The sequence below is a fragment of the Aplysia californica genome, unplaced genomic scaffold (genome assembly GCF_000002075.1).
Source record: "Aplysia californica isolate F4 #8 unplaced genomic scaffold, AplCal3.0 scaffold00127, whole genome shotgun sequence".
NCBI lineage: Eukaryota > Metazoa > Mollusca > Gastropoda > Aplysiida > Aplysiidae > Aplysia > Aplysia californica.
The window spans coordinates 1,463,137-1,474,530 of record NW_004797397.1 but is presented as its reverse complement, the minus strand read 5'-3'; the positions used below and the strand labels follow the sequence as shown (position 1 = coordinate 1,474,530).

Below are 11,394 nucleotides of genomic sequence, written 5' to 3'. Positions count from 1 at the left end.
GGGGTTATTGTTGTGTGTGTTTTTGTTTGTTTGTTGGGTTATTTTTTACTCTTGTAATTATTACACGGCGACCCCGTCCCCCTTCAATCACAAATATCGTATCGTGACTTCTATTCACGATAGATGGGTATTTTTTTTCACCGAAAATAAGATACACAAGCGATCTTTGAGATTGTACCAAGAACTCCTCATGCTCAAAAATTGACGAGCGTGTCATGATATGATAATGACATATTAATACGGATTGTTCTCCAGTTTCTGGGAGACTGGTATGAGTATGAAAGATTCCCTAACAAGGCTGAGAAACACCTGGTATGTGTTGGAAACGCCTTCACCGACACAGGCGACGAAAAAATGCATTTGATTCAGTCTGCAATGCGGGAGGTTAGAGAGTGAGTTACAACAGTTTTCATGGCGTCGTATTGGCCTTCGTCGTTATTATTGTTGTCGTCGTTGTTCTTGTTGTTGTATTGTTGTAATGATTACTGTTGTTGTTGCTGTGTTGTTGTTCTGTTGTTGCTTTTGTTGTTGTTTTTATTTAATTCTTACGGCTGTTGCTGCCGTCGTTTATGTAGTGGATGTTTGGTGAGCGTCAACGGTAAGTCATACTTTTAACTTTCTCCCACGTGTTTCTGTTCGTTTGTCTTGCTCTTTAATAGCCATTAACTTATCCATACTAATATTTTTCATATAGCCCATATCCACATAATATACAGCAGATGCTATGTGCGCATTACAAACATTTTTTACCCCAGCAGACTCAAGAACACTCAGAAATATTCTCACTTCCCTGGGAAGCATACAGTGCAAGCAACGGATTATACGTGCTAAACAACTAACAAACTGACAAGATGTTTGGGTAGGGAGTCTGTAGGATGGGTACTTGAAGTAGACACGATAACTCTAGTTTAAGAAGAAAAAAAGGAAAAACCAGGGCACTGCAGAATAACATGTTTGTTAAATTGTTGTCTGAACATATGTCATATTGTGAGCTGCATAGCGTAGACTAGAAACACATTATAATCCTATTCAGAAAATTTCAACTTACCATTATTCACCGAGACAATTAGATCTATTTGCCATTGATATAAATCTTGAACTGTTGTATGTATAAATTTACCTTCCTTTGTAATCCAGATTTCTATAATATTGAGGTCGATAATACAAGTGTTCTTTATCTTTTAATGTATTCATTTAAAAGGTTGAATAAATTATATTGTCTTGCTTGGAGTGGATACGTTCAGCCTAAAAAGACTTGTGCCTAAAGTAATTTGTTTGACCTTTTATTTTATTGAAGCTGAAAGGAAATCTCAAACCAACTATTTACATCTTATGTAAATGAAGGATTTACAAGATTAGTAAAGGAAACATTAACTACTGAGACTTTTTCGACAGACAACACATTAGGACTAATTATCTGGTGAGGCAACGGTCTGGAGCACTCATGGCCCTAACCAGGGTGTAGTTCTCTTTTTTATTTATAAAAAAAAAACATCTAGGCCTCCTTGAAAGAACAAACATCAGAGGACCCCGATTAGCTATGAAGATGCAAAAGACTAATACTGCTATTTCTTTTTTTTGTGGGAGTTTCTGTGGGTGCCGGTGGTACTGCATACTTCTTAAGTTTCCCTCTGCTGAGTCTGTTTGTCTTGCTCTTTCACAGTACTGTATTACATGACCGTTGACATAATTATCTATTTGATCAACCTATCTTAGGTTTGGAGAGGTTGTTTTCCGGTACCCCGTCATCACGTCCGCTACTGCCTCCCCATTAAACGAGGAAGAGCCTGCTAGATTGAGGATTTCGTACACCCCAGGTACAGATAGGATAAGATAGATAAAATAAGATAACATAATATAGGATAAGATAAGATAAGGTAAGAAAAGATAAGATAAGATAATGATCATACAAGAAAAAGCTCTGAGCATATTTCTACAGGATAAGATATGATAAAATACTAGTGATGGCAATTTTGGCGCTGTTCTTGTAGCAACAAGGTTATGTTTACTTTCCTAGAAAAGAAATGTACACACACATACACACACACATATATATATATATATATATATATATATATATATATATATATATATATATATATAGATTCATTCGTACTATTTACAGTGATATTTACTAAACACACAGTGCTACAAATTAAACAAACACATGGAGAGGGGGAAATAGAGAGAGAGAGAGAGAGAGAGAGAGAGAGAGAGAGAGAGAGAGAGAGAGAGAGAGGCAGAGAGACAGAGAGACAGAGAGACAGAGAGGGGGGCAGACAGACAGACAGACAGACAGACAGATAGAGACAGGGAAAGGAGAGAGAGGAGAGAGAGGAGAGCGATAGAGGGGAAAACAGACAGACAGACAAATAGACAGACATATAGACAGATGGGGGAGCGAGAGCGAATACAGGTTTGGGGTGGATGTTTATGGAGTGAAGTTTTTCAGCACATGATATCAAAATATGCGTCCGTTCTTGTTGTGAGTGTGCCATGTGTCCACAAGGACTCTGTAGCACCACTGCCTTGAGATAAGATAAGATACATCTTAATTGTCCAGATCTTGGCACATTAGTTTGGTGTTTCACCACGCACACACACACACACACACACAAACACACACACACACACACATATATATATATATATATATATATATATATATATATATAATATATATATATATACACTCACACACATATACACACACATGCACACACGCACATACACACACGCACACACACGCACATACACACACATATACACACACGCACACACGCACATACACACACGCACACACACACGCACAAAAAATCACAAACACAACCAAACACGCGCAGGCTTACAGTCGCATGCATAATATAAATGAACAGTAATAGTAATAATAATATAAATAAACAATAACATTCTTAAGCTACGTACCTACTCGACGAAACGTTCCGTTTACAATAACATGATATCAAAGTCAAAAACATCTAAAAGTCTCTTTCGCCTTGTTTATTCACTTTGTGGAAAATCTAAATCTGCTTCTATTCCTTGTGCTTCTCCCACAGGAGAGCTCGCCAATAACTTTGGAATATTCTTTGTGGAAAAATTTGCTACTATAAGAGACACATTAGATAAACACGGTTTATTTGCACCTGAATTTGAGGAGTTCCACTATGTAATTTAAAACCTGTTTCACAGGACTCAGTGAAAGAGATCATAATGTGATCATCACCACCGAAGTCCTGCTACCTTGACTCTATCCCAACACCTTTATTAGTCAACCATCTTGACGTTGTTATTGATGTTGTGACAGCTATTATTAATGATTCACTCCTTTCAGGAACAGTCCCTTCGTGTTTTAAGCACGCAGTCGTAACACCTCTACTAAAAAAACAGTTGTTATCCCCGCATTAGTTTAAAAACTACAAGCCGGTCTCTAACCTACTATTTTTGTCTAACATCTTAGAAAAAGTTGTTCAATCTCAATTAAGAGCACATCTTGAAGTAAATAATCTTTTAGAATGTTATCAGTCGGCCTACAGAGCGTTTCATAACACAGAGACTGCACTTTTAAAAGTCCAGAATGGCTTCCTTTGTGAAGCAGACGAAGGCAAATTGTCTGTTCTTGCCTTACTCGATCTAAGTGCTGCATTTGATATCATCAATCATTCAATTTTGATCAGGAGGTTAGGCCATAGCTTCGGCCTATCTTGGACTGTTCTTGAATGAGATGACTTAAATGTGGCATTGTCATTGGCAAAAGTCGTACTGAAATGACTGAACACGCATTAAAACTGAGAGATCAAGGGGAAAAACCACGTTGAACCTTGAGAAAAGCCAACGAGAATTGTGTACTGAAAAGTGGAAACATTTAAAATAATATCAAGAGCCTAGCACAGGACAGAGAAAAATGGAAAGTGTTCGTAATCGACACCCTGATACAGAGTGAGAAGGGCTGTGATGATGATGATGATGATGATGATGATGATGATGATGATGATGATGATGATGATGATGATGATGATGATGATGATGATGATGGTATAACTCCAGGCCTACACGAACATCGGGTTAAATATGACAAACCTTATCCAAGTCTCAAGTATATATTTTTTTTCTTCTTTAAAACATGATGATGATGATGAGGAGGAGGAGGAGGAGGAGGAGGAGGAGGAGGAGAAGGAGGAGGAGGAGCAGGAGGAGGAGGAGGGGGAGGAGGAGGAGGAAGATGAGGATGAGGATGAGGATGATGAAGGTGACGATAATGACGATGTAGGTGATGGTGATGGTGATGATAACATTAACACTGCTTGTGATACAAATTATACCCACAGCTTTAGAGAGACCACCTCTGGATCTCTATGTAGTAGAAACTGACTACACCGTTTACGCCCTCCTCTTCTCCTGTACAGAAATCTCCGAGTTCATTAACATCCGTACGTATGAGTCAATGGTGTGTCATTCCATTTGTGTGGCATTGTGGTCAAATGAGACGCTCGTCAAACCAATGAAATCGAAGAAACCAACATTTTTCTGTCAGCTGGGCGGAGGTTTTTTTATAATCCATTTTTTTGTGTGTGTTTTTTGGCTCAACACATTTTATGTCCATTTAAAAACACATTCCTGTGTGAATTTAACTATTGAAAAACGTTGATAAACGATACGAGAAAACATAATAATTTGACGTTTCTTAGGACACTAGAGCTTTGGGAGGCACCAAACTAAGGAGGTCATTAATTTTTCTCGCTAATTTCACCCCTGACACAAGGCAACTCCCACCTCTTTAAATCACAATTATCTCTCGACTTCTGTTCAAAATAGATTGGTACCATTTTACTTCAAAAGCAAGGCAAATAAATATGCGTTAAGAATGTATCAACTACATTTTATGTTATGGTTAACTGATTCTCAAAATAGATACAAAAATAGTTATACAAGTATTATGAATCCTTACTTCTTTCAGAAAGAGCCTGGATTCTAACAAGGATCGCTGGAATGCCGCCCCTAAACATCTTAGCCCTGAAGTCCTACTTGGTGAGATACGCTGTGGAGGTGAAATACTTCCAGTCTTCTCACCAGGAATATTGTAGACACGACGTCCCTATGAATATGAAACTTGTACGCTAAAGGTTTCAGTCATAAATACACGTATTTATTGATATTCATATTTACATCTATGTGTTTTTAGTGTTAGTATGAATGTGCTTGTGTGTGTATGTATGTGTGCGTGTGCATTCGTGTGTGTTTGTGTGTTTGTGTGTGTGTGTGTGTGTGTGTGTGTGTGTGTGTGTGCGTGTGTGTGTTTGTACTGAACGCCATTGCCAGAGCTAGTGCAGCCTTCGGCAGACTGAAGGACAAGGTCTGGGAGCGAAGGGGACTGAGCCTTAACACCAAGATCAAAGTGTATAAAGCAGTAGTTCTACCATCCCTGCTCTACGCCTGCGAAACGTCGACAGTCTACAGCCGGGGTGCCAAGCAGCTCAATGCCTTCCACATGAGATTCCTCAGGACCCTTGCTTCGTATCAAGTGGCAAGATTTAACTAGATGATGACACGTCGTGGTTTCAAAAAACATTTCTAGCTTTTTAACTTTGTTTCATTGCAAGATGCCTCCGCTGGGCAAAGATGACCTTTTTGTTTACCTCTGCCTTGTTCAAGACGTAAAATCTGTCAGGAAAGCAGCAAAACGGCTAAATCGTTTTGCGTCTACTGATTCTCGACATATTTAAGGATTTACCACACTAGAAATGTCGGAGATAGGCAAAATGCAAGGAGTGCATGGAAATGAATCTCCCACCACTGTGGCGGGAGGGGTGGGGGGGTGGGTGAGGAGTTAAGTTCTGCACTTGCATCACCAAGGATCTATTTAGAAATGGGATTAACCCCCCGGGGCAGCGCTGCTGACTGAAGTGTCTTTCGGCCATTCCCAAAGGGGGGACATTAAACAGCTTGAGTTCTTATGCACAGTAAAATGTAATTGAAAAGGGACTGATTCATCAATGTCATGATCATAACTGCCTGACCTGCGACAGGGAACTGCTGCTTCTTCTTTCTTAATTAATCCTTACTATCGTCATTTACCTCTTTTCTTTTATATGTTTGTCACACTCTTGTGACCCGCTATTTCCGTGATGCCTTGATAGTCGAAGTAGACTTTGTGTTGTTGGAGCTAGAGAGGTGAGCAGAGTAAGTCTGATTCCCTGTGAGGACTTCGATCACTGTTGACACCCACCCTTTGGCGCTCATATGACCTTATTAGGTTGCAAGCGCCGTAAAACCTCTACTGAAACTAAACTAAAAATAATTTGGATTAACGAATCCTTGACCATGTATTTCCGTGGAGATATCAGGGGTGTCTTTGACGAACAAATTGGCATCGGAAAGTGCTCCTGTATTCGTCTTTTAGGTGTATGCGTGTTGTGTGTGTGTGTGTGTGTGTGTGTGTGTGTGTGTGTGTGTGTGTGTGTGTGTGTTTGCGTGTTTGTGTATGTGTGTGGGTTTGGGTCTGTGTGCATAGTACATGTATATGTGTGCAAGAAAGAAAGAGAGAGAGAGAGAGAGAGAGAGGCTGACAGACAGACAGACAGACAGACAGACAGACAGACAGACAGACAGACAGACAGACAGACAGACAGACAGACAGACAGACAAAAACACACACATACACACACATACAGAGAGATAGACAGAGAGAGAGAGAGACAGAGAGAGAGAGAGAGAGAGAGAGAGAGAGAGAGAGAGAGACGGAGACAGGTACAGAGACAGAAAGTGAGCAAAGAAATAGGCAGTCAAGGGTAGACAACTGAGGAAATTATTAACAATTTATAATCCCCCTACTCCATATTTCTCTCCCCATGGAAATATTTTTGATAATATAATCAAGATCATCATCATCATCATCACCACCAACAACAGCAGCAATAACAACAAAAACAACAACAACAAAAAAAGCAAAAACAAAAACAACAGTAACAACAACAGTAACAGAAACAAAAGCAACAGTAACAGTTCGGCAGCAGAAAAAGTAACAGTAGACCCTAACGATAATAATATTTAATAGCAAGTATATCATAATATAAAAATATTGCAAATAGCATTTCCATAGCCCATATCCAAGCTCATGAGCAAACTTTATGCGCTTTACAATAACATAATATCATTGCCCCAGCCGACTTTAGAACACTATAAGAAACAAAATATTTGCTTCCCGCCAAGCATACTAACAGTGCAGTCAGCCGATTAAGCTCTCAAACACTAATAAACTGCCACGATTCGAACCCACGACTTTTCGGTTGCGACCCTAGTAGCATTTCTGCTAGACCACCGACGCCATATAAGCAGCTTTAGTTTTTGTAAGAGTTTTACGGCCCCTGCAACACAATATTATGCTTATTATATAAATGCCTAAGAATAAATATGTTAAAAGAGAGTAACATACATAAAAAGGAGAGATAAGGACGATAAATGTTTGACAGGAAAGATGGAGCAAACCTCACCACAGCACCCGCCAACCACCCACATATCAACATCAACAACAGCTGCAACAACAACAACAACAACCGTACAATGAAGAAACAGAAAGACGCAACTATGATCAAGGTCATGGTATTATGCATGATCTTTTAATTGCATAACATTGAAGAGATAACAAAATGGCAATCCTGCCGAGGGCAGGTTTTCAAATCAAGGTAGGTTACAAGTTCAAGACGTGCATTCTGTACATAGAGGAATTGAGGGGAACTGGTGCGGCACACGCATGGGTTACACAGTAAAAACATTCAAAGGTTTGTATCGTAAAAAAAAAAACTCTGTTCGACTGAAAACTTCGAGAGAGCAATATCTCTATTTCCGGTCTGACGAGCTTGCTCTATGTTATTTTCCCCATAACATTTTCTCTGCAACTTTGAAAAGGAGTTGTTGTTGTTGTTGTTTTTTTGGGGGGGGTTGTTCTTTGTTTTTGGAGGGGTTTTTTGTTTTTGTTTTGTTTTTAGTAGTGTTTTTTTTGGGGGGGGGTCTTTAACTTTATGCACTTTTTATATTTATTTACTGGTCCCTTTTTTATTTGATTCCATAAAACAAAAGTAGTCATTTCTCCCCTCTGCCTCCTGTTGTTGTTCTTAGTGGTGATGCTGTTGTTGTGACTCGTTGATTTTGAGATAAAATTGAAATCAATCTTGTTTTTTTTAAAAACAACTATAGTGGGTGGTTGGCGGGTACTCTGGTGTGGTTTGTTCCTTCTTTCCTATCAAACGCCGATCTTCTTTATCTCTCCTTCTAAATTTTTTGTGTTTGTTACTTTTTTGTAACAAGTAATACCTCTAATCTTCGGCACGTATCATATATGACCTAATTGTGTTACACATGCCGTAAAACTCTTACTAAAACATTAAACAAAAAATCTATGCCACACAATAGTGTAGCACTTATTTTTACTAAATTAACCTCTTGTATTAGTGTGCAATCAAATGATCTTACTAAATCAATAAGCTCATAACTCTTAATGCATATTACATGTATATGAAAACACCTGAGTTGTTGCCTCTATGTCACATGAGCAAAGCACGTAGCATTAGCATCTATTTATAGAAAAAATAGATCGCACACATCGCTGTGGATAGACAGAAATTATAGCCTCAAGCTATTTGTGAGCTTGCATTGATTTCAGTTCAAGTATTCGATCTTAAATCTAACTCACTGTCGTGAAATTGTATACATTTGTTGAATCCAAGGCGGTATTTTTATTTATGAAGCTCTTGACATTACTGTTCTTCATGTTGTTTTTAAAGCTAGGAAATTAGATGCATCATATTTGCAGAACAACAATAATAATAATATACATAGGCAAAAAATTGTAGCATCGATTCACATCATATTATCTCAAAACATTACACTTTCCTCTGATGACGACTAACACATTCTCAAAATCGTAAATCCCATAACTATCTGCTTTTAGTAAGAGATCAAGGCACATGATTGAAAAGAAGTTAAAGCATCTGGTATTGACAAAGAACAATGCGTTGTATTAATATTATAATAAAGCATGTCGATCAGAATAATACAATAATACTTGAAAGATTGTGGTTCACATTCAATACACCATCACATTATTTCATCATTAAAAAATTAGATGTTAATGATAATAATCAAGAACAATTTAATATAAAAGCGAGCACTGAAAAGTGGTTTGTTTGGGGGTTTTTTTTAAGGCTAAACGAACCTTTACAAATATTTCTTTAAGATAGTTCTTTAAAGCAGTTTTCAATTCACCAAAATGCAACTATTATCTTAAAATTTTTTATTTAAGCAAATTGTTTACTTACATAATATCGAAACTGTGGATAAGATTAAAATTTAAAGAGGAGTTGAAATATTTACAAAGCAATTCGGGGTTAATAAACAGCAATGCATCATATAAGTCTACACTTCGCAAATGGGCAATAGTTTTCACTCATCTATCATTGCCATGAATAGGGTATTAAAACACACACGCTCAAAAATACAGTCCTTTCCAATACAAAAACAAAAATCATAATAAAAATTTTTGTGGTACAAAAAAACCCGCTGTGAACTGACAAGATTGCAAAAAGTACAGCATATCAAACAGAGAGAAATGAAGCAGTTATTTACATATTGAGAAGGATGTTTTTAAAAATTATATCCTAAGCCCATAGAAACATTTAACAAAAGCAACATTAGCCTATGACACTCTCATTCTGAACCTAAGACTGAAAACTTTCAGCTTTGTGAAACCCGTGTCTTTGAATTGAGTTTTATTTTAATCTCTCTCTCTCTCTCTCTCTCTCTCTCTCTCTCTCTCTCTCTCTCTCTCTCTCTCTCTCTCTCTCTCTCTCTCTCTCTCTCTCTCTCTCTCTCTCTTTCTCTCTCTTTTTTTTCTCTGTCTCTCTTTTTTTCTCTGTCTCTCTCTTTCTCTCTATCTTTCTTTATCTCTCTCTTTCTTTATCTCTGGCTCTCTCTCTGTCTCTCTCTCTCTCTCTCTCTCTCTCTCTCTCTCTCTCTCTCTCTCTCTCTCTCTCTCATTCATTGCACCGATATACCACTCCTTTTATGCAGGCACCTAATATTATAGTGCTACTTGTCACAGAAAGAGTTATTCGTTTTCAGAGCAATGTAGTTGTAACAATCAAAATGTCAACATAAATTAGATTCAACCCAAATGAAGTGTGTGAGCGAGATCAGACAGGGCTAAACAATATGTAAATGGAGGAAATGCCTTTGTGTGTGTGTGTGTGTGTGTGTGTGTGTGTGTGTGTGTGTGTGTGTGTGTGTGTGTGTGTGTGTGTGTGTGTGTGTGTTGAACGTTCTTAAAGTAACTTTGTACTCATAAGGTTAAGAATGATCACTGAGATCTAGATCTTAATGACCTCAATAAGAAAACACGTTTCAAATGAGGTACTGTTCGGAACTATCAAGGGAGCGTTGTTGAATATGTTGCCTTTGCTGCAGAATAAGCATACACAATTTGAGACAACACCCTACCAAAAAAATACCCAAAATGTATCGATTCCATTGTTGTTATTATCACTGTTGATGCCTTCAAACAAAGTTAGGGTGGCGTCGGTAGCCTAGTGGTTTGGCTACCGGATTCGTAATCCTGAGAATGTCTGTTTGGGATTCGAGCCTCTGCTCGGTCCAACGTATGTCCTTGGGAAAGGCACATAACACAAATTCCCCACTTGGCTTGGTCCTTTCGGAGATGGACGTTAAACTTGGAGGTCCCGCCTCTTAAATAACGTGTCAGTGTTGAGGGGGGGGGGGGATTAAATCTATACCATTTCACAATGTTCAAAATAGAGTATTCCCGTTTTTCAGACTACGTCAGTCCTGACAAATGTTCCCAAGTGTCTCTCTTTCTCCAGCGACTCATTTTCTGTGTGTGATCAGTTGGGGTGAAACATTTATTCAACACTATCACTTATATAAAAAGTTATCACGCCAGGATCATACTACAGACGTGTTTCCCTCACGTTCATAACAATTCGTTTATTTATTTTGTAAGCAAACTGTTACAAAACTTGTAGTACAAAAATTAACAATAATTAGAACGTGCATAGATTTATTGTCGTTAGGTACAAACACGGGGATAAGATTTTTGAAAAATAGAAACCATTACAACACCACAGCTTGCACAAGATGAAGTTACAGAACAGTGTTTGAACGTCAATATTGTGACCGTGCATAATTATAGAAATGATTTACATGTACAACTCAGACAAACTTTCAGCTCCACTTCGATGTGGGGGAGAATGATTTCACGTCTCTCGTCGTTCGTGTCAACAGGTTGGTCACTATTTTATAAATTCATTTTTCATCCACAAAACGGGATCTCCTCCTCCTCCTCCTCTCTCTCTCTTTCTCTCTCTCTCTCTCTCTCTCTCTCTCTCT

The 11,394-nt window shown here is 38.2% G+C and overlaps 1 protein-coding gene across 1 annotated transcript in view; it reads left to right on the top strand.

Annotated features, from left to right (window-relative positions):
• Positions 1-5,156, top strand: part of LOC106011480 (apolipoprotein D-like) — a 7,021-nt gene extending 1,865 nt beyond the window's left edge. Inside the window, exons 2-5 of the mRNA XM_013081366.1 lie at positions 256-392; positions 1,717-1,817; positions 4,326-4,427; positions 4,955-5,156. Of these exons, the coding sequence (XP_012936820.1) occupies positions 256-392; positions 1,717-1,817; positions 4,326-4,427; positions 4,955-5,118 (504 nt within the window). The 3' untranslated portion in view covers positions 5,119-5,156. The remainder of the gene's footprint in view (positions 1-255; positions 393-1,716; positions 1,818-4,325; positions 4,428-4,954) is intronic.
• The last annotated feature ends 6,238 nt before the right edge of the window (positions 5,157-11,394 follow it).